The 24,645-nt window shown below is 36.8% G+C and overlaps 1 protein-coding gene across 4 annotated transcripts in view; it reads left to right on the plus strand.

The window, feature by feature from the left end:
• Nucleotides 1-24,645, plus strand: part of tho2 (THO complex subunit 2-like protein) — a 1,047,711-nt gene that overhangs the window by 187,708 nt on the left and 835,358 nt on the right. For all 4 annotated transcript variants that reach the window (XM_090374101.1, XM_090374103.1, XM_090374104.1 and 1 more), the window contains exon 9: nt 7,719-7,814. In XM_090374101.1, coding sequence (XP_090230227.1) covers nt 7,719-7,814 — 96 coding nt within the window. The remainder of the gene's footprint in view (nt 1-7,718; nt 7,815-24,645) is intronic.

The raw sequence follows: 24,645 nt of genomic DNA on the forward strand, positions 1-24,645 counted from the left end.
ATTAGTTAAATCTTGTATTTGATTGTAGAATTTATCAACTTCTTTCAGTTTTCCCATCTTGGCTACTTATGATTAATATGCAATTTCAATTTTATGCTTACTATGTTAATTTTTAAATTTTATGCAATATTCTTTGATTTTGGATTATAATCTTCTGTGGTTTGTTTAAATGATACATGTATTAAAATTCCTACTCCCTTCAGCAGCTGTTTCATTTTTCTGTTCAATGTAAAATTTCTCAAATTTGTTTTACCTTTTCTCTTTCTTTTTTGATTCTGTTAGTGTGCAAAAATAATCTTAATTTTTATATTTTCTAATTCTCTTGCTATTTGTTCTTTCCTATTAATAGACCTTACATTCCTTGATCCTACAGTTATAATTCCTTTTTTATTATAAAGTTTTGTAATTTGTTCCTAGTTGATTCCTTATTGCTAGTCTGGTATTAATACTTTAATTTTCTTTGAGCATTTTAATTTTACATCATAAGGATGGGTTGGTAGCCTTTCTCTTTGATGGTGGGCCTCTCTTCATCTCAGTCCTATCCTTTGACTTGTGTGGTTTGGGTGGCCATACCAGGTGCTTAAGCTTTCAACATAGTGGTGGTAATCCACGAGGAGGTTTTTTAAAAAAAAAAAAACGTTTACAATTTTACATATAAATTATATTATTTTACCCTTTCTGTACTGCAGTACTACATTTGCTTTTTGCAGTTATTTGGCCATTTTATTTACTTCTATTTTAATACAGTCGGTTCCGGTTAATTGGGACAGATCACTTTGGCCCAATTAAAAGAAATTTTAATGAACTGAAAAGCACATTGTAACAGAGGCAAAAAGGTATGAATAAAATAAAGGGAATGTGGTATTTAAAGGAAGCACACTGTATTTAAGTTATATTGGTATAAACATTTATTTAAAAATAACTAAAGCTAAAAGCAAACAAAATGTACGTATGTACATATAACGTACATATGTCAAATGAAGATACAGTACAGAATAATGTCCGTGTCAAGCAAAGGTTACACATTACTTAAGTGTTCTTACTTTGAAAAAAATTATGAAGTGTACCCTGACGTGTTCTCTTTATGGACTGCAGTTGAACAAAGTCAGCGCAGGTATCTAATGCTGATAAAGGACTGCCTTCATTGCCTTCCTGCATGAAATAACATCTCAATTCAGCAATACATTTCCTGGCATCCTGGTTAGTCACTCGCTTAGATATATCATTGTCATCATTTTATTTGTAGTTTGGTGTCTCTGAGTGTTTTGCCGCAATTTGTTCAATAATTGTTTCCTCATAATCTTCATTTTCATTGTGACATTGATAAAATTGTTAAAAATTCTTCACAATTTTGGACCTGTTGCAGTTCCAAAGCCATTTCATTTTCTGTACAGCTTACATTTCCTTCGCATCTGAATCACAGTTAGTCGTGCGTGAAACCACATTTAGCAAAACAATTCCGAATTGTTTTGCTGCTTATTGCTCGCCAACTATCAGCGATAAATTGTACAGCTTTTGACATTGAAACTTTTGCACTAACCTTTATTGATTTCGAAGATGATGTCAGCAGATTTTCCTCAATTGCTTCAAGGATGTGATTAACCAGCTTTCTGCAATAATAGGTCTTCAAATTTTTTATAATTCCCGCATCCATAGTCTGTATCAGGGATGTGGTGTTAGGGGGTAAAAATTCCAGTTCAATATTTTTTAAACCAGCTACATTAGAGTGTGCGGTGCAGTCATCCAATATCAACAGAATTTTTCTGGACTTCCGTTGCAGTTCCGTGTCCCAGTTCATTAGCCATTGCGTAAGAATAGATGTGGCCACCCACGCCTTCTTATTGGCATAATACGAAACTGGCAAACTGCCTATAGTAAGCACTTGAAACAACGAGGTTTGGCACTTTTACCAATAACCAAAAGTTTGGGTTTATCATTTCCTGACATGTTTGAGTAGCACAACACTGTTACACGATCCATTGCTTTCTTTGAACCGGACAGTGTTATGTGTTGATAGCTGAGGGAACCATCTGGCATAGCATGATAATACAGACCTGTTTCATCGGCATTGTAAATGTCATCCCCACTAAATTTTTTAAGCAACTCGGGCAATTTTTCAGATTTCCATTGCTCAGCACTCGCAGCATCAGCACTGTCCTTCTCGCGATGTGCTTTTTTTAAACTAATGTCACGTCTACACTTCTATCGAGCGAACCAACCATCCGTCACGATTCAAAGCATCTTCGACATCTGGATCTTTGCCTCCCCTCTTTTGCTTATGAGATGTTTTCTTTAAATCCACGCACAATGTCCACTCCTCTCTAAGTTTTTCTTGTTGCTGTAGCAGTCGCGAAATTGTAGATTTTGGCACCTTTATTATCTCCACTAGCTGACGATGACTGATGTTAGGAGGTTGACTTTTTATCTTGTCAAGAATAGTGATTTTTTTTGACAGTGACAAATCTTTACGTGACATCTTGACAGGGGTTTTAAATGTACTGAAAAAAAGGGAGGGGGAAAACCAAAATCAGTGCACCGTTTGGTACAGTTTTTAATCTATTCTAACCCACAAGATGTATACATATGTACCTAGTGTGATCGTAAACAATTGCAAGCAAAATTTCTTCAGAATCAGATTGCCACAACACAAAATGTAAAACAACCACTGTACAGCACGACTTTGGAATAATTAACTCGGCTGCTGCCCACAGGATCTCTATGTTTAGTTTTTTGTTCAATAAACTACATTTAGGTGTTCAAAAATCATGACCTTCATTGCCCAATTAAGCGGAACAAATTCAGGCTAAATATTTGTTTTGTTTCTGTTCTTCATAATTTGCCCCAAATAAGCGGCTGCCCCAGTTAACCGGTGCCCCAATTAACCGGAATGCACTGTATTTATATTCTTGTGATATTATTCTCTGTTGCTTTGCAAATTTCTATATATTTTTGGTATTTTATAATTTTACCTTTACACATTTTTATTTATTCTTATTTTGTGACTGACACACGCACATGCTCAGAGTTATTCACACTTTCATGGGTTCTCATTTAAAATGAGCACCCTGTAAATAAGAGGTTCTGCTAAGTTTATGAATTTATTTTTTACTTATTGGACTCATTCTTAGCCATATGCTTTCCTTACAACTACAGTAGGATCCTAAGATTTGAACAGTATTCCTACGAAGTAGTTCATAATTTGAAAGTGTTCCTGCATCCCCTAGTATCACAACCTAACTAATTAGGTTACTGAATGTTTTAACTTTTTATATATGACCTGGATTTGACGCATTGTAGCCTTAGTTGCTAATGCACCTATATTTATAATGACCAAAAGATGAAGAGAAGCCAGTTGGTGATGCATTCCTTATTTAATGAATATGCTGCGCTTCATCTTATTTTCTATATTTTATATGCACAATACAGTATTATATGATAGGTAAAAAAAAAGTAAAATACTTTAATGCAGTATGTAGTATTGTGTTGTGCTTTTTAGGTAAGGCAGCATAAATGTCGACAAGGTTTTATTCCCAAATCTGGCAGTTGTAAGACTCCAAGTTGCTTGATTTGAGTGAAGCACTGTACTTATTTATTTATTAATTATATAGTTATTTATTTTCTGAACATTCAGAGAAAAAAAAAAAAAAAAAAAAAATCTGCATGATGAATATAAGGAGAAGCATTTTCTGTGCTGGATAGAGCAGTCAGAATGAAGCAGCAAACGTGGATGAAGCAGAAAATGAATACCTCACTTTTAAAATGAATGTCTGTGTGTTTTAAATAATACTTAATAAATACTTATTATTATTTGTGACCTTGCCAGTTTTCATTATCTGACAATAAAATGCTTAATAAACTACAAAATGAATTAAATTCTGCAATAAGTTCTGCAAATTGTAGAGACTAGAGGCTAGGCTTCTGCGAGGTGATCATATTGAGGTATGTAAGGCCTTGAACGGTTTGAGCAGCCTCAATGCCACTGGGATTCTTCCTCTAGCTCATATTACAAACCTGAGGGGACATAAATTCAAATAGAGGAAAGACAGTTGTAGAATACATGTGGAAATTTGCCTTTAGCGAGCAGATCGTTAACTGCTGGAACAAACTTCCATCTGTCATTGTGGAAGTTGATAGCTTAAATAAAAATTCAAGGAAGAACTGGACAAACTTTTGGAGAAAATGAATGGGTGAGTGGGAAGTGCTGTTTTTTTTTGGCTGATCTGATGCTGTATAAGCTTGCTTTTTTGCATCATGTGCCTCTGCTAATGCTAAATAATCTTAGTAGTAACACTAATTATACAAAACAAAACTTCTAGTGTCTGCTACACTGTATGGTATATGTCTATAAAATATGTCAGATACAGAAATGTGGAAAATATTTCATTCCCACTCAGCTTATTTACAAGAGGTGACATATGCAATTTTTGAAGTTGAGCAAAAGTTTGTATGGTCACGTGTCTGATTTCATAAATCAAATTTGAAGTGTCAAATTTTTGTTTTCAGATTAAATATTCATAAATCAGGAGTTTACTGTATTTAGATACTTGTAGCCTCTACCATAACAATGTCATCTGGATTGCTAGGAAAGAAATAATTTAGTTACTTTTAATTTGTTGTTTTAGCAAAAAGATTGTGCTGTCTTGGAACTTTGCCCTGGAGTGTAAAAGTTTGAAGCTTTTTGTCAGGAGTAGTTTATTCATCACCCGTTATATTTAATTACTGTTGTGATATTTTAACCCCTTCCCGGAACATTTTTTTATGGAAAACGTGCCATAACGGATTGATTTTTTTTTTTTTTGGACTATCCCAAGTTATCTCATGTATGCCAAAGAGTGTGCAAATTATACAGATTTTTTCAATAAATTAGCACTTGAGCTAAAAGAAAGGAACAGAAAAACTCTTCATTATTCATTATACAAATAAATTTAAAAAATCAAGTGAAATGCACAAGCAGTAACCTCCCGCCACAAGCAATAATCGCGAACTAACTGCATTCTGGCACATGGCCGCCCCAAATGGATAGGCGAGGTAAGCATTGCTTACGGGCAGCAGTTCAAGAGGGTGCTGAAATATTTTTCGATCTTGTTTTTGTTAATTATTTTCGTGGGTTCAGTATCCTGCATTTAGGGCGGCAAATTATATTTTGCTTACTGATGGCACAGGAACGTGCGCTACTGTTCGTACATTGCTGTACAATATAAGTAAAATGAAAGCCAGGCGTAAGAAAATCCTGAGAAATCTCGGAGTTTAACTGGCTAATGCAAAATTAGGCAGATAAATGTCTGAGAAAATACTTTTCAGACCTGAATTTGTAGGTATTATTGTTTGCTTCGGGTATTATTGTATCCCAAGATATTTCATGTAGTTCCAAATAACTTTTTTTAAACTAAAAATGAGATATCTCGGGATGATCCATGAAGGGGTTAATAGCATGGTTGTTCTTCCTTGCCATGAATTCACTTTTTACATGTTTTGCCATGGTGTGTGTGTGTGTGTGTGTGTGTGTGTGTGTGTGTGTGTGTGTGTGTGTGTGTGTGTGTGTGTGTGTGTGTGTGTGTGTGTGTGTGTGTGTGTGTGTGTCATAATCTGCTATGATTAGTTTATTAGTGTCTAATTGACTTGATTGCACATTTTTCTGTATTTTCTGACATATTTCTGAGACTGCACCGTTTTTGATTTAATAGCATTTCTTCCACCCTTGTTAAGAGGGAAATACTCCTATCCAAAGTAACCTCCAGGTTTGGGGGAGTCAGTATTTGTGGCAGAGTTCAAAATATAGTTATGGTAAGTGTCAGGCATTGCCTCTTTCTCTGCAGCTAAGCAGAGAAAGAGGCTATTTCTGACACTTACAATAATTAGAGATCAATGCATGTCTTAATGTATTGATCTCTGCATATGGAGGCACTTCACCATGAGTCACCTTCATATTGCAATTCTTTAAGTTAAAGGTACCTCTCCAGTTGAGAAGAACATTGCATTTTATTTCAAGTACCCTGATCTGCATTTCAACTCTTATTGGAGTCTTATTGTGAGTCAGGCATACATTGTTAAGACCCGACAACCCAGTTACAAGATATCTATAATATGCAGTATCCACAATATGATGCAGTAAGTCAAGTAGACATAATTTTGTCTAGGGCAAGCTATGAAAATTAAATTATATATAATTATTGTGCATATCGACCTATTTCTGTATATACCTCTGAGCAAACTAGGTTTGCTACTAAGCACATCAGTCTCATTTCGTGGAGGTACTTTGTCGTGATATTGCACCATTAATTTATTATTATTATTTATTTATTTTTTTAATATACACTTAAGTTAGTTATAAACCAGTTATACAAATATATTAACAAAAATCAGTAGCTTTCGGGACGCGTGTCCCTTTGTCAACTGACAAATTAAATACAAATTTAAATACAATACAACGAGCTGAGTGAGGCACGTTAATCATGCGTCATTGTTGTTGCGCGGACGTGTGCTGCTTTCTACGCCACTGATCATCCAGCAATAAAACGGTTGTCTCGAGGATGGGATGTAGACGTATGCCTTTCTGGCGATTTAATGCCTTTGGATTGCTTACTATGTTGAGGAGTGACTCTAGCCATAGGCGATGGCGAGAGTGCCGTGAGTGGTCTACTATTTCAAAATCGTGGTTGGTGGCCCAGAAATGTTCCGCGACCGTGGACTGGTCAGTTTCGGCAAGCCGGATTGCTCTGTCGTGTTCCGTGAGGCGATCCTGGAGACGCCTTGATGTTTCTCCTATGTAGCAACTGTAACAGTTGCAACTGTTGTAACAGTTGCAACTGTTGCAATTGTTACAGTTGCTACATAGGAGAAACATCAAGGCGTCTCCAGGATCGCCTCACTGAACACGACAGAGCAATCCGGCTTGCCGAAACTGACCAGTCCGCGGTCGCGGAACATTTCTGGGCCACCAACCACGATCTTGACCCCAAACGCGACTTTGAAATAGTAGACCACTCATGGCACTCTCGCCATCGCCTATGGCTAGAGTCACTCAACATAGTAAGCAATCCAAAGGCATTAAATCGCCAGAAAGGCATACGTCTACATCCCATCCTGGAGACAACCGTTTTATTGCTGGATGATCAGTGGCGTAGAAAGCAGGACACGTCCGCGCAACAACAATGACGCATGATTAACGTGCCTCACTCAGCTCGTTGTATTGTATTTAAATTTGTATTTAATTTGTCAGTTGACAAAGGGACATGCGCCCCGAAAGCTACTGATTTTTGTTAATATATTTGTATAACTGGTTTATAACTAACTTAAGTGTATATTAAACTATGGACCCCAGTACTCCAGGCCCATTCGTTACTATTTTTTTTTTTTTTTTTTTTTAAAGCTACGTTGCATAGGGGAAATGTCTCTACACTGCTGAGGCTGCAGTCAGAGTCAAAACCCAAGTCAGGGTAGTGGCATACGCTTTAAATAAAAAGCAATATACTTCTCCATTGTATTGGTACCTTTTATTTAAAATAGTGCAGTACCAAGACAACTTGTTTTGAAGTGCTTCCACAATATGAAATTGATGCACTAAGTAACACTTCATTTGCTCAGCTATATATACAGAAAAAAGTCTATGGCCAACATGTATAATAACTCTAAATCAGTTTTTTAAATTCATGATAATTTTATTCTATGCACTAATATCTCGGTGAAAAATGTTTAACAGTTGCTCTTTTATATTGCAGAATGATACTTCTGTGAGAACACCCCCTTCATTGTATAAGGTTGCTGCCCTTTTACTTCAAAATAATTTAATAAATTTGGATCAGTTGTACAGTTTAGTAAGTATTCATTTATTTGTTGCATGTAACAAAAAACTTTTTAGTGAGAGAAGAAATTGAATAGGTTCACTAGTTTGTATATATTTGTAAAATTCAGACATTCATGTGAGAACAACTGGTATGAAAAGTAGCACAACAGATGTGTTTTGAAGATTAGTCATGCCTTACCCAGTAGTAAAAGTTCAAATGAATAAAGGAAGATATGTGACAGTTCTTTTTCTAATTGCTATAGGTTGCTTTATGCCTTTGTTGAAATTAGGCCACTAAACCAAAATGGCTACCCTACTTGAAATAGTACAAATGAACTACAAACACAAATTAACCAACTGGGTGCTGTATATGTGATTAAAGAGTTATGTCCAAATACACAGCATTTTGGTGCACTCAATGCAAACAATGCTGAACACCCTGCATTGCCATTTGCATAACATTATTAGTTACACTACAGGGTGCTCACAAACTTCCTTTACAAAACTAAAATGTTATTATGTAAATTGGAACATGATGCAAACCTGAAATCACTTCCGGGGGATAGCAGATATCTTCAAGTTTTTATTTCACCAACTGTAAAATCAGCTAACTGCAATAAATGACAAAACTTTAATCATGGCAGAATTTTCCCACAAAATTCCATCCTCTTGGTTTTGTTGTTGATCAACAGCTTTTGCATGAGTTGCAGTTTGTATGGTTTCATCCTTAATGATGATGTAAGTAGCATGTTATAGATTTTTGAGCTTAACATGTTAAGCTCAAAATTGCATTTATGGATTTCCCTAGGTTTCTCACAGAACTTCCTTGAACCAAATCTCTTCACTGATGTGGCCAGGAAGATTGCGCCAAACAGGTGTTCTTTATTAATATTCATTGCAGAACTATAGGCCTATTTGGTAACTTCTTTTTAAACCATGTTTGAAATTTGTGCATAACTGGCTGCAAACTGCAGCTAGTTGACTAAAGTACACCACATGATGTCAGGTTTGTGATTATGTTGCCATCTACTGCTGTACATGCATTTTCTGATTAGTGAATAACTTGAAGGTATCATCTATCACTTGGAAGTGGTTTCAGGTTTGTATCATGTACATTACTCATGTATTACTATTTTAGTTTTGTAAAGGTGGTTTTTGTTTTAATGAGACATGCTTGTTCATCCACCACACATTCCTGACCTTGAACCTTCCTAGTCATCAGTTGGGGGTCTGAAATAAAAACTGATAGAAACTGATTGTGTGATAACAATGAATTTAAACATTGAAACATTTTTTGTGAATGCAAATGCCTTGAATTTTATGCTGGGCGAGTTATGGCGATAGTAGAATATTGACTGCAATTAATATGGTGGAGCAAGTTCTTAGATGTAGCCAAAGAACATGTCAGAAGCGGTATAATAATCTGCCTTTATCTATATGCCATGCCATTTTTCTGTAACTATTTTTAGAAAAGCATTTGTTACCTTACTTTGTAAACAGCCCACATATTATTTAAAGCTTTAAAATTTTAATGAAGAAATACACTCGTGAGCCAAAACAGTATGACCATCCCCTATCTCCACGATTAAATGCATCCCACAGCACTTAGGAGTGATGACCCTAACCAGCACAGCATATACAGGGTGATTCAGGAGGAATAGTTAATACACTGGTGTGCAAAATTTAAGGAGACCAGTCAGGTTTTTATCTGTAGCTTCTCATAGGAGTGGCCTGGATATGGGAAAAGCATACCAAAGGAACCTCGTGAGGTACAGAAATGATGAAGGAAACAACACCGACACAGCGGAAACAAAATGGTACAGAGGGACTTTATTCAAAAATGGCAATATAGCATTGGTTGCCATGATACAGATGCATCACTGCCAAAGATGGAACAAAGGGAAGAGGTGGTCCTCAGTAGGAGATATGGCTGCCCCCTAATGTCGATGTGGGCTTTGCACCACCTGCCCATACTTAGAACGTTGTTGATAAGTTCTTGCAGTAATATTGTCTATTCCTCTGTCAGCGTCATCTTCAGCTGGTGAACATTTTCTGGTGTGTGTGGACATGCTGCTAGGCATCTCCCCAGAGTGTTCCATATGTGTCCGATGGAATTTAGATCGGAAGAACGGGCAGGCCAATCTGTATGAACAATGTCCTCACTTTCCCAAAGCATATCACAGCTGCAGCGTGATGGGGCGTGGTGTTATCATCCATAAACATGAACTCTGGGCCAATGGCACCTCGGAACAGATGCACATGGGGAAGGATTACCTCAGTACAATAGTGTGCACCGGTTACAGTACTGCCTTCCAGTATCTGGAGTTGTTTACGCCCATCCAAGATAACGCCTCCCCAGACGAGAACATGTCGACTGCCATGTCGATTCCTTTCAGTGATGTTTGCGGGGTGATACCGTGTACCAACCTCTCGCCAGATTAGCTGATATCCAGAATTGCTGCTGAGACTGAATCTACTTTCATTAGTAAAGAGTACCTTAAGAAAAGATTTTGTGGTTGTAACTTTTAGAAATAGTGTTGGTCCTTAAGCTTTGCGCACTAGTGTATTTTGGGAAGTTATGGTATCGATTATTCTGAGTAAAAAAGTTCATATAAATGTGTCCAATTCTCAATAGATAACAGAGATACAGTTGTTTAAAACTGGCATGCACAAAGCCATTATGAGAGGTATTAAAGAACAATAAATGACATTGTTTGTATTAATTGACTTTTTGAATGATACAAAACACAAATAATTGACAAATTTTTTACAGTTCACAATAAATATTCAAAAATTCTACCACACCACCCTCAGTGCACTTTGCAACTCTTGTTGTAAGATGATGTGTTGTTCTTCTGAGGTCGTTGTGGTGTTCATTTATGAGGGGGAAACAGTATCCAAAATGTGAGCAAGCAATTTGTCTCTTGTATTCACCTTTTCTTTGTATACTGCGTTTTTATCCATCCCCACAAACAAATACCTAACGGATTGAGGTCCGCACACCTTCTTGGCCAATGAACAGGACCACCACGGCCGATCCATCGTTCAGGGAAAGTTCGATTTAGGTATTGTATCACCAGACGGCATAATATGCTGGAGCTTTGTCATGCTGAAAGTACATACCAATCCTATTATCCAAGGGAACATCCTCCAATAGCAGTGGAAGTTTTGTTTTGCAGAAATTCTAGTTAAATGGGCCTTGTAAGACAATTTTGTAACACAACATGCCCAATCAACTGATTGTTGATGATACCACACCACATGTTTACAGAGAAGTGATGTGGGAAATTTGTTTCTACAGTGGCATGTGGACTTGCACTGAATTAACAGTGCAATGTTGAGTCCGTTTACGGTGCTTATGACTTTCCCAGTCATAAGCACTGACTTTCCCAATACTTATGACTGGGAAAGTCAGTTTCTTTTGCAGTCATAGGCATTGGGGAATCAATGGGAATCAATTGGGGTGTCATTGAGAACAACAAACAGTTGTACAGAGAAAGACTGGGCTGGTAAATCAGAGTGTCTTATAATGGTGGATTTTAACTTCCCAGATATTGACTGGAACTTGAGTTGGTCACTCTCAGAGTAGCAAGACTTTAGTGGATTTATTGGATGATTGTTTTCTGCAGCAGCATGTTCGAGAGGCAACCAGCGAGGGTAATACTCTTGATCTGGTTATCAGCAGTGATCATTCGTGTATTAAGAATTTGCAGATAAGGGAACCACTAGGTGGCAGTGATCACAGTGTACTGATGTGGGATTTACTTAAAGGTATACGGGGTGGGTCTCGGTAAATAGTACAAAAGAAAAAGACGATAGTCAGAACTGACGCATGGCTACACAAAATTTATTTATGGATGTCATATTTATGCAAATTGTGATTACTGATACGCCAAAAACCATGTCTATGTCTTGAATATAACATCTAGCAAACCATCTCCATCTGCGTCGATGCAGTTCTGCAAGTGCTCCCAGAAGCAGGCGCCTCCGTAGCCAGGTGGGCAGTAGCAGCAGTGCATAGCACACGCTTCTTGATTAGATCGGGGTTCGAGCCTGTGACCACCAAATGCGGAAAGGTCATTCCCTGACCTTTCCGCATATCCCCAGAGCAATATGGCCTTAGTTGCTAATTCCCCCAAAATCCAAATAACAAACAACAACAAACAGCTCCCAGAAGCTCCTCATGACGTCCTGAATCATTTCCTGGTGAATGGCCTCAATCTCTTCTCGGATTGCCGTCTTCAAATCCCCAATACTGTGTATCTGCTGAGAGAAACTTTGTCTTTGACATATCCCGAAAGTAAAAAGTCTGGGGCTGTCAGGTCTGGAGACCTAGCCGGCCACGGGACATCCCCAAATCCGCGAGATCAGTCAGTGTGGAAAGAACTGCTTCAGCTTAGCCATCGTGGTACGGGCTGTATAGGCTGTAGCCCCATCTTGCTGGAACCATGTCGTGTGAGAATACCTTTTCTCCATACTTCTGGAATGAAAAAGTTGTTAATCATGTTAAATGTACAGCTCCACAATGCCTGTGGAAACTCCGATAGTACACCACACAAAGACCTTGGGCTACTGTTGAGGTTTTTCATGAAGAAGGTGCGGGTTTCGAACTTCCCAGTAACGGAAGTTTTGCTCTTTCACAAACCCTTTCAAAAGAAAGTTTGCTTCATCAGGCATAACCAGAGAAGTGAAAATTAACTCATCCTTCTACAGTATCTCAAGGAATTTTGTGCAGAAATCTCGCCTGCTCACTATGATGTAGCCGAGTAGTCAAGCACACAGGTACATAAGTATACATGCCTTGAGTGACCCAGGTTCAAGCCCGTGACTGCTGAGTATGGTGCTGTTTCTCGTATTCTCTCTACCTTGTGAACTCCTCTAACCATTTGGTCGTCCCAGAGTATAAACAGAAAATTTATTAATTTATTTATCTGCCAGCCATAGCTCTTGAACAATTTGTAATTTGTATGGTTGGAACTTTAAATCAAATTTCACAATTCGACGCAGGGAACTGTGACACACGTGCTGGGGACTTTGCTGCAGAGCCTCATGGACTCGTTGGACATTGTCAGGCATACACACTGTCTTTTGGGCCCCTCATGCTTCTTGTTGGTGACTGAACCCATTTGTCGCCACTGTTTCACCCACTTGATATCGTCCTTCTGTCAGGAACACAGTAATATTTGTGATCGTCTCCACAGTGCAACTCATGCTGCACGGCATTAACTCTTCTCGCGCACGTCAGCCTCCACAGCCTGAATACGTACCTGCACCAGCCAGTGACTCATGGTGAACTAAATGGCATAATATTGTGTTCTGGTTGGGCAAGACAGGTGGTGCCACTACAATTTCTATCTGCAGGGAAAAGTGACTACAGTGGTCTCAGACAGTTTTTAAATTCTGTACAGTGGGAGCAACTGATGTTACCAACAGCAAATTCTAAGTGGGAAGCCTTTAAGGAATTAATCATGGAAGTTACTAGGCTTTTTGTTCCAACTAACTAAGAATTAAGAAATACTGGTCTAGGTTTAGGGCCAAATTGGATGTGAGATGAACTAATGAGACTCTTGGCAGAGAAGAAAAATGAATGGGATGCATATAAATTATCAGGCGACTCAGAAGTCTGGTAGATATAAGCTCGTCTGTAATCAAGTCACAAAGGAGATTAGTCACAAAGCGAAGGCAGATTACGAGAAATCTTTGGCAAAGGATGCTAAGAAAAACAGCAAGGACTTCTTTACTTATATAAACTCTAAAAGGAAGGAGATGAATCAGTTGGGTCCACTTATATCAATGGTTCTATTGACGATTGTGCTCAGATTGCTGACACTGGTCTATTGAAGACCACCACATAGAGAAGTGCAGGTCCTTATCAAACTCTAACAGGGAGCTACATCATTTGTAATAACTGAGAGCAAAGTGGAGGAGAAATTGTTGAAGTTACTCCTGGGGTGGATGGGATCTATCCAGTTATATTAAAGGAGGTGGCAAAGGAAATAAGCAAACACTTAGCCATAATTATGAGAGCATCCTTGGACTCATGGAAGTTTCCACGGACTGGAGATGTGTGTGCAAATCTATCCCAAATTCACAAAGGGGGAATCGAAGGATGACACGAATAATTACAGACCAGTTAGTTTAACTTCTGTTCCGGGTAAAATAATGGAGTCACTGGTTAAAGATGCATTTCAGAATCATCTAGACAAGACTGCAGCAATAATTCAGACACAGCATGGGTTTGTTAAGGGAAAGCCGTGTCTGAAAAATTTGATTGGATACAATGATGTGGTTACAAAGAAACTGGATGAAAAAAATAATTTTGATGTCATATACAGGAACTCCCCGACTTACGTTTAATACTCAACTTACGGAAATTCGACTTTATGCAAGTTTTTGCCAGCCGGTGCAAAAAAAAAATCGTGGAAACGTATTTTGCATCCCATAGGAATAAATAAAGGTATCGTGAAAAAATGCTAATGTGAACCCAGTAACACTTTTTTTTTTTAAATTTGTTCCAAGTCCTTGGAAGTTTAAATTTCGCTTTATTACTAAGCTATTTATCTCTCTAAAAGGTCATATTTATAATTGAAATTGCACTACCCAGGCCGCCGTAGCCTAGTGGTCAGGTGCACGGGTGCATAAATACACGTGCCTTGAGTGACCAGGGTTCAAGCCCGTGACTGCTGAATACGGTGCTGCTTCTTGCTGTCTATCTTGTGAACCCCTCTGACTGTTTGGTTGTCCCGGAGTATAAACAGAAAATTTATTTTTTTATTATCGTATCTTCCATTATAAGAATCAATTTTGAATGCATTTGTGATATTTTTCTAAAGCACATTTCTGGAGGTCAAGACCATAAAACAATAAAAACAATTTCAGGTTTATTGGGCTTTTCTGTTAGTGCATCTAATTATAAACAGGTAGTAAACTTGATCTTATTCATTTGCGATAATACCAATAACTGCAGTTGTGTGGGTTTTCATGCTATTATGGTGTAATGTGTTCCCATCCACTGAAATCTTCAATCATATAAAAAAGAAATTTTCAGAAACTTCTCTTCATTCCTATTTACGTATTACAATGATGAAGGGAACGCGACCAAAAAAAAAGTGCATGTGGTGGTAGTGCTAGGAAACGAAACAAAATTGATTTAGAATTGAAGATGAAAATCATTAAGAAGTACGAAGCAGGACAAAGTTTGTCATCTATTGCAAGGGAATTAAGTCTCGCTGCTTCAACAGTGAATAATATTTTAAGGACAGTGCATGTATAAAAGAACATGTCAAAGGATCAATGCACTTAAGATCAACAGTGATCACAAAACAGCATTCAATTGCTATATCGAAGATGGAACAGCTGTTAATAATATGGATGAAAAATCAGATTCAGAAATGAGTTCCCCCTGGGTCTAATGACCATTCAAGCTAAAGCAACAAGTATTTATTATTATTATTATTAGCCTCACGGTACGAGGAAGCCTGAGGCTTATGCTGTACCAGACAAAAAACTTTCTGAGTTACCCTGAGACAGAGAGAGAGAGAGAGAGGGAGAGGGAGAGAGAGAGAGATACCTGGGTGTATCAAGCCCATGCTCACCAGATGTGAGCCCCTAAGTATGGTGAACCCCAAACCAAGTTTGTGGCAAACGATGGGTGGTTTAATGGGTTCAAGCATCGTGCTGGTTTCCACGTTAAAGTATGCAAAAGTATGTAGTGAATTGGCCGGTCCCGATTCTGCAGCTGCAGAGAAATTTTTTGATGTGTTGGAAAAAATTATTGATGAAGGCGGCTATTCAACGCAGCAAATTTTTAATGTTAACAAGACTGCTCTGTATTGGAAAAAAATTCCGGATCGGACATATATTGTCAAAGAGAAAAATACAATGCCAGGTTTTTGAAGGCTTCAAACGATAGTGCTACACTCTAGCTTGGGGCTAATGCAGCAGGAGATTACAGATTAAAACCACTGGTTGGGGACCATTCTGGAAATCCTTGTGCGTTTAAGGGCATCGATAAAGTCATCCTACCTGTGCATTTCCGATCGAACCAGAGAGTATGGATAACAATATCTCTCTTTGAGGATTGGTTTAAATCAGGGATTCTTAACGTGGGCAAAAAAAAAATAATGGGATTACAATGGTTTATGGTCCTCCCTAGCCATGTGGGCAGGAGCAGCAGTGTGTAGCACACGCTTCCTGATTAGACCAGGGTTCAGGCCTGTGACTACCAAATACGGAGGATGCGGAAGGTCAGGGAATGACCACCGCATATATCCAGTCCGGATAAAGGGTAAGGGTTGGTGTCAAGAAGAGCTTAGCGGTAAAAATTTCATGCCGAAAACAGTAAAAACGCTGACCTCATATATATAATGGGAAAAAAGAGAGGACAAAAAAAAAAAAAATGGTTTTGTGGCCCTCCAAAGTTGAACCCAACCCAACGACATGTTATTCCTTATTATTTAATTTCTCTCATTGGGTTTTCTTCCCCTGTAAGACAACTGATTTTAACATATAGATATATTATATTAAGAATGAGTGAGAAATTTTGATAAAAGTAAGATAGTGGCTTGATTTAATTCAACCACCTTAGTTTTTCTAGGAATTAAGTATGGTGAAATGCCTAAGTGCTTCCAGAGGCAATGTCTACACAATCCTTTTCGTTTGCACCTTGCCACCAGCTGCGTCCTTGGTGGCGGCATGGTTTATTTATTTATTTATTCTTTTATTTCATTGGTCAGTATATGAGGCATGGATTGGATGTGGAAATGTTTAAGTCTATTGTTTCTACTTTCTAAGCAACAATTAGTATTAATTTGTTGTTTCCCTGTGGAAGTCGTTTATTTTTGATCCACAGTACTTTTGCGACTGACATGGGCTATGAGAGTTAAATAAAAATAGTTTATATTTTGTTATTTAATTCTTTGTAGTTATTCAACCCATCATTAATCATGTCAAGTGCTGAAAAGAAAAAGTGCCGATAGTATCTGGATGAATATCTAGCTTATTGTTTTATTGAAAGCCCATTCGACTCAAGACAGCCCATGTGTCTTATGTGTAATAATTCTTTTTCAAATGAGGCTATGAAACCATCAAGACTTTTAGATCACTTAAAAAGGAAACATCCTGATAAAGTTGGTAAACATATCGAATATTTTAAAAATTTAAAACAGAATTTTATGCAATGTAACAATGTTACTTTCTTATTTAAGAAGAATACACAAACTGATGGTGATGATTGCATCTTATAAAATTGCAAAAACTGGTAGTGCTCATACAGTTGCTGAGACTGTTATACTACCTGCATTAGAGACTAATTTCAACAGTGATGCATAAAAATCCCTCCAGTATTTTAAAAGCATTGCCATTGAGCAGCGATTCAATTCAAACCGCATCGATGATATGTCAGTTAATTAGTTAACACAAGTAAAATTCAAATTAGCTCAATTAAAATTTAAATTTAATTGCATTAAATTGATTTTTAATTGTGTTTATTTGATTTTCAATTATTGTTAATTATTTCTTACTGTAATGTAAGATTAGAGCAGCTAACTGACAAAATAAAAATGAGAAAATTTTCTATTCAGATTGATGAATACACAATTACTGACAATGAGGCCCTTCAAATGGCATATGTTCATTATTTTGATGATGATTGTAAATTGCAAGGAGAGATGTTGTTTGTAAAATCTATAGAAACTAACTTCATAGTATGAACCAGAGCTATAATGCTCAATACGTTCTACATTGATACCAATGATGTAAAAGAATAAGAGAAGTTTACCTAAACATGATTCGTAGAACACTTCCGTATGATACTCTCCAGAAATTAAAACAAAAACAAAAAAAATTGAAAATCTTACATTACAGTAAGAAATAATTAACAATAATTGAAAATCAAATGAACACAATTAAAAATCAATTTAATGCAATTAAATTTTAATTGAGCTAATTTGATTTTTAATTGTGTTCATTTGATTTTTAATTATTGTTAATTATTTCTTACTGTAATAAGATTTTCAATTTTTTAATTGTTTTCGTTTTAATTTTTGGAAGTAAAACACTTCCATATCATACGGAAGTGTTTTACATGTCATATTGAGGTAAACTTCTCTTATTCTTTTACAAATAGAAGCTAACTGTACTGGAGCATCCATTTTTTGCTGCTGTAAAAACATGGTTGGATGAAAAACAAGTATCATTGGAAAATTTGGTATCCTGTGCCACTGATGCTACTACAGGCATGGTTGTAAGACATAAAAGTTTTATAGCCCACCTAAAGAGAGTATGCCTCGAAGTTAGCATTAGTAGAAGCATATGCAAGAAAGCAAGCTTATATAGTATCAGCTAAAAAAAAAAAAAAAAAAATCCCTTCCCATTTCACCCATCCCTTCTCTCCAAATGCTTGTCTAGTTCTACCTTGAACTTATTTAAGTTTTCGACCTCCACTACAACAGATAGAAGTTTGTTCCAACTATCATTCACCTGCTGGCTAAAGGCAAATTTCCACACATCTATTCTACAATTGTCTTTCTTCAATATGAATCAATCTATGTTCCCTCAGCCTTATACACCTCAGTTAGATCACCTTGCAGGTGCCTAGTCTCCAGATGCTGCAATTTGCAGAACTTAAGTCATTCTTGGTAACAGCAACCCTTTGTTCCACTGACAGTGTTGTTGCCCTTCTCTGTACTTGTTCCAGCAGCTCTACATCCTTCCTAAAATGAGGCTTCCAGACCTGTATGTAGTACTCAAGGTGTGGCCTGACCATTGCCTTATACAAGGGGACAATCACCTCCTCCTCTCTGCTAGCAAAATTTCTGAATAACATTGACAAGACACCATGAGCTACTCTTGCAACCTGTCTGCACTACTAAAAAACTTTATATATGACTGCCGAATTATCCCCAGGTCCTTTTCATTCTCTACTATCCTGAGCGTAGTACCACACATTTGGTACGTTACTCTGGGGTTACTGCTACCCATATGCAGTACTTTACATTGGTCAATATTAAACTCCAGTTGACACCTCTCAGCCCACCTGCTCAACTTTTCTAGATCCCGTTGCAGTAGTATACTATCGTTACTGTCATTAACATCTCTGCCAACCTTCGTATCGTCTGTAAACTTAGACATTAACTCTGATATACCTTCATCAATATCATTGATAAATACGGAAAACAACACTGGGCCAACACTGAACCCTGGGGAGGACTCCACTAATAACATTAGTCCACGAAGAGCAGTGTTCATTGATTACCACTCTCTGTCTTCTATCACCCAACCATCCTTTTATCCATTGTAGCAACTTGCCCTTAATGCCATACTGCTGCAATTTGTACAGTAGTCTTCCAAACCCCAGGGGCTCACATCTGATGAGTATGTGAGCAAACCCAGGGTCCTGAGCTTGAATATCATCATTCATCTTTCTACTTCTCTCTCTCTCTCTCTCTCTCTCAGGGTAACTCGGGATTTTTTTTTTTTTTTTTTCAGCTAATTACACTGCATTGTGCATCAACATCATCTGGTTGCAAAAAATAGTCCAGTTCTTTACCCATCTCTTCATATAGTTTTTAAAACCAACAATAAATTAAACTCACATAGCAAATATCATCGCCTTTGCAGAAAGTTTTGTGTTGATTATGAAGAACAGTATATAAGGCTTCTTTTACATACAAAAGTGAGATGGCTTTCTAAAGGAAACTAACAAGATTTATAAACCTTTTTGATATGATAATTAGTTATTTAGAAAGCAAAGGAGAAACAGATTTAGACAAGGAGATCAGCAAGCACAAAAACAACATATACTATATGGCTCGGATTTTTCGAAAACTTAATGAACTATCACTTCAATTTCAAAGGAAATTAATTACAATGATAGACTGCAAACGTGTGTTAAAACCTTCACTAAAAACTAGAAATATTTGAAAGCAATTAAATGAGAAAACAATTTCATGGTATGCAAGAGTTAGCTGAAATAAATGAATCTCCATCTCCCACCAATAATGATCTTAAGGATTATTCAGATCATTCGCATCTTTAAAAAGTGAAATGAAAAATAGATTTTGAGATTTATAGATCCAATTGGATGTCGGGTCTGCTAGTGAAGAAATTCAAGAACTTGTTGAATTAAAATGTAACGAAGAATGCAAATATAAATTCAAAAAAGGGTGAAATGGCTGAGTTGTGGGGATCATAAAGAACTAAATTTCTTTATCCAACAATGTAGGCTGAAATGGCCAAAGTAGTTCTTTGTTTTCTAATGTCTTATATGGTTGAAAGTGGTTTTAGTTCAGTAAATAAAATGTTAACAAAGGAAAGAAAGATTTGATATATGTTCAAGAGGAGACAGAATTAAATTTACAAACATCATAACAAACATTGAACTTTTAGCTAAGAAGCATCAGGCTCAGGGATCCCATTGAATAAAAATAGTAAGTACAGGTAGTTCTCGACTTTACGAGTTGATTTGTTCCTAGCGCGCGCACTTAAATCAAAAACTCGTAAAGTTGGAATTAAATCCCATAGACCTAATATTAAAAATAGGGGTTTACGTTCTCAACAATGTAATTAGTTAGCTAATTAGTTTGTTTAAACAATGATTGATTTATCCAAAGAAATTAAAACGTAGCCTGTAAAATCAAGCAAATTATAATAATAAAGAAATTATTTATGACTTACAAATTTTAAAGAATGTTTATTCTTTATCATCGACTAAATGCACACTCATTGATCACTTATTATTGGCTCAGCACTCGTTGGTTTGTTGCACAAGGAGTTTACGTCTTCAGAAATACTTCAAGTGGCATTTGTTTCCAAAATCTATTTTTTTTTATAAATTTCAATATAAATAATATATATTTATATATTTCTTTATAAACTTCTATTTTCTTTATAAATTTCAATAGCATGCATAAGCATTTTTTAACGGAAAGCACAAATTGCAACTAACATGATTTGCACGGAGTAACAAGTTTACGAAGCTTTAAAAAAAAGGAATGAAGAGAAGATTCCGAAAATTTATTTGTTTTTTATACGATTGAAGATTTCAGTAAAGGGGAAACACATTTCACCGTAAAAACGCAAAAAGCCACACAATTCCAGCTATCGGTATTTTCGCAAATGCAATAACATAAATTTACTACATGTTTACAATTGCTTGCAGTAACAGAAAAACCCAGTAAACTGGAAAGTGCAAATTGTTTTTATAGTTTTATAGTCATTACCTCTAGAAATTTGCTTTAGAAAAATGTCAGCAAGGCGTACAAAATTGGTTCCTATAACAGAACATATGATAACGATGAAAGTGTATTGCATTTTAGTGATTTGAATTGGTAACTAATATAATTTGCCTATAAAAATGACATTTTAGAGTTATATTGCGAAAATTTCAACTTCCGAGGTCCTGGAACGAATTACCAAAACATAATGTGTTATTGGGTTCAAATTACGATATTCTCACAATACAATGGTGTCTCTGGAATGGATTAATATCGTAAAGCTGAGTACACTGTATTGTATAGGTATGTGCGTGGTTTGAAATGTGATATTTATGAATGTTTTTGTAATTATTGTTCATATTTTCGATTTTGTTGATACTTGATACTTTGAAAAAAAAAAAAAAAAAAAACTCGTAAACCCGGGAACTCATAAAGCAAAAACTGCCTGTATAAAGTTGAATAAAATTGATTAGTATAAAGTATTTTCTTGTTTAAAATTTCATGGTGGGCATTTAGGAGGGGGAAATGTCCAAAAAAAGTCCTTAAGTGGGCGATAATTAAAAAAAAGGTTGAGAAACACTGGTTTAAATGCTGCTTCATTCCCGAGGTTGAAAAATATTGTAAAGACGATGCTGTTCCTTTCAGGGTTTTGCATTTTAGTAGATAATGCTCTTGGAGATCCTACGCATCTAGATTATTTCAATTCAAATGTGAGAATCATATTTCTACTGCCAAACACAACTTCCACTCATCCAACCTATGGATCTAGGTGTTATTTCAAATTTAAAAATATACTATTTACGCACAACATTTGCTCAGGCATTGTCTGCAGTAGACGATGAGAAAAATTTTATGCTGAGAGACTTTTGGAAATCTTACAATATTTACCCCACAACTTAAACATTAATAAGGCTTGGGCGGAAATTACTAAAAGTTGTTTAAATGGTGCATGGAAGAAAATATGACCACGGCACGTAAAAGGCTTTGAAGGATTTTAAAAAGACGAATCGCACGAAGAGGTTACAGATAAGATTGTAAAGGTTGCAGAGCTACTTCAGTTGGAGGTTGATGCCAAAGACGTGGAGGAGTTAATAGAGGAAGAGAAGGAATTATCTAACGAAGAACTTATTGAATTTCAGGCAGCGGTAGCGAAAGAGGAAAATGCTGACAAAGCTCAAGATGAACCAAATGAGGAGCCGAGACGCTTCATTACCAGAGAGATGGCAATGGCGAGGTTTGAGAAGATGGATCCTGACAGCAAACAATTCTTAAAAGTTGAGGGGGGGGGGATTAGAAACTTAACCAGAGATTTGTATCAAGGTTGTACTTCCATCACCCTTGAGAAAATTTGCGAGAAGTGTCAAAATAACACGCACATCAATCAACAAAACCCACTTAAGCATTTGTAATGGATGTGTGAGAATAGTAAACAAAAAAAAAAAAAAAAAACCACACAACTTTATAGTTATTATATTGAGGATGGCAAGAAAATTCAGTGAATTTGACTTTGCTGATTGAGTCTTATGAAGCAATATTGTAAGGATATTTGACTTCGTGTCAGATAGGTGTCGAGAATTTGGTATCATCTCAAAATTGGTAATGAGAAATTTCACTACACTGATTATAATTATAACATGTTTAGGAGGAGGGTTCAAAATGATGCATGTGTAAAGTGAATTGCAAGCAGACTGTTACCATTGTCTGATCAACTTGAGGTGGATGTAAAATCAGTATGGTGTGAGTTATCTGGTGATAATGACATTTGGAATATATTGTTGAATTTGAATGAGCAAGCAATGGTGAATGCCTCATGATTGGTTTATTTAACTTACCCCTTATCAGGAACAGATTTTTAGCCCTCTGGATGATAGCTTACATGGAGAACAAATGTATTATCAAGGACTGGACAGTGCAAGAACCACTAGCAGGTAGCAACCACAGCACCACAGACATTCTCATCAGGTACAGCAGGGTGGGCTTACTACCCATGAGTCTAAACTGCTGATGGAGTTGATATTCAGGCGATACTTGAATCAAAAAGACTGAATATCATTAAAGTCCAGTAATTCTGTTATAACCAGATCCTCTCCACTTTCAAGATGGTAGGAGCTTAGTAACCCTGGGTAATAACCCAATGTGCAAGTCTGGAAATTTGGCACATAGTTTAATGGAAGTTACCCAGATGTGAACCAATGTAAGCAGGGGGTCGAGGTGCAGTGTCCACACTACAAGGATTGCCGCCTCTCTGCATTACCAGGCAATACTAGGTGGTAGATGACTCTCATCAACCAGTTCAATACAACCACTTTGCTTACTAAAGGCTTGAAGTTGTGAAACCCCATTTGTTTCACAATATACTAGATCTCAGGTCAAAACTCAGTGATGTCCATTTCCAGTTATAGTCTGCCAAACCCCATTTACTTTTTCCAACATAAACTTAGTTATTGGTTGATTCAACAACTGCTCATTTCAGTTGTCCGAATTATTCGCTATATGATTCCTTTTGCTTCAAAGGTGGTACTTGTGCATATGCCTGTTCTAATATTCCCTGTCAAAGAGCTGGTATTTGGTATCTCCTCTTTTTGATCTATTCTGGCTTAAAATCTCTCTTCCACATTTTGTCAAATTCATCTGTTGCCTCTATCTTTCTCCCAATTCCACTAATCACTTGGAACTCTTTGAAACTTTACCTTTTCCAGTCCAACTTTCGTAACAGTGAGGTAATCTTCCTTGACTATTTTAATGTTCGCAACTCCAGCTGGCTTCCTTTTTCTAGTCACACGGACTCTGCTAGTCAAGATGCTGAGGCTTTTGCAATGACCTCGCACAGATTGTTCATTTACCTACCAGAATACCATACAATCTTAATTTCTACACAGCCAACAGATTTGATCAAACTAAATCCACATAGCCAACACACTCGATGTTTTTCTCACAAACAACCCTTCTAGGTACATGGTGAGTGGTCCTCTAGTCACCCCAGATCACAACTTGGTTGATGTCCCTTCTCCAGTGGACCCTTTTCTCAATGCTATTCTCATTTTTGTGTTCTTTGGCATTACAGGAGTGCAAAATGAGGCGATCTGCAACATTTATTTTCCATGGTTAGATTACTGTTTGAAAACTTCTGATGTCAATGTTTGTTCGGATTGTGTTAGTGAAATTATTCTCGTAGGAATAGAATCCTTTATTCCACACTCCACTTTAAAATCTTGTTCTTTAACAAAACCTTGGTTTTACAATAAATGTGTTAAGGCTGTTCAAGAGAAGTATGTTGCATATTGTAATTGACTTGTTTCCAAATCTTCAGTTTCATTTTCTGCCTACTCAAAGTTCGCAACAATTGTAAAGCAGTTATTAATCATTGCAAACTAGATTTTGATCAAGCTAAGAGTAGAAAACTTTATTCTTGTCCAAATGGTAGTCGAGCATTCTTGTTTCTTGCCAAAGTAATTATCCGTAACCTTGCCATTCTCTGTTTCCACCTCTGTCAAACCCAGATAGTTCTATTGCTTCTTCAGTGAAAGATAAAGCTTTGTTTCCAACTCCTGTATTAATGATCTTGATAAATCACCTCCTACCATTTCCAGTATTCTCCATTCAATGCCTCTTGTGTTCTTCCATGAAAAGGATGTCAGGAGGATTTTG

The sequence above is a fragment of the Mastigoproctus giganteus genome, chromosome 5 (genome assembly GCF_048544385.1).
Source record: "Mastigoproctus giganteus isolate SK-2022 chromosome 5, ASM4854438v1, whole genome shotgun sequence".
Classification (NCBI taxonomy): domain Eukaryota; kingdom Metazoa; phylum Arthropoda; class Arachnida; order Uropygi; family Thelyphonidae; genus Mastigoproctus; species Mastigoproctus giganteus.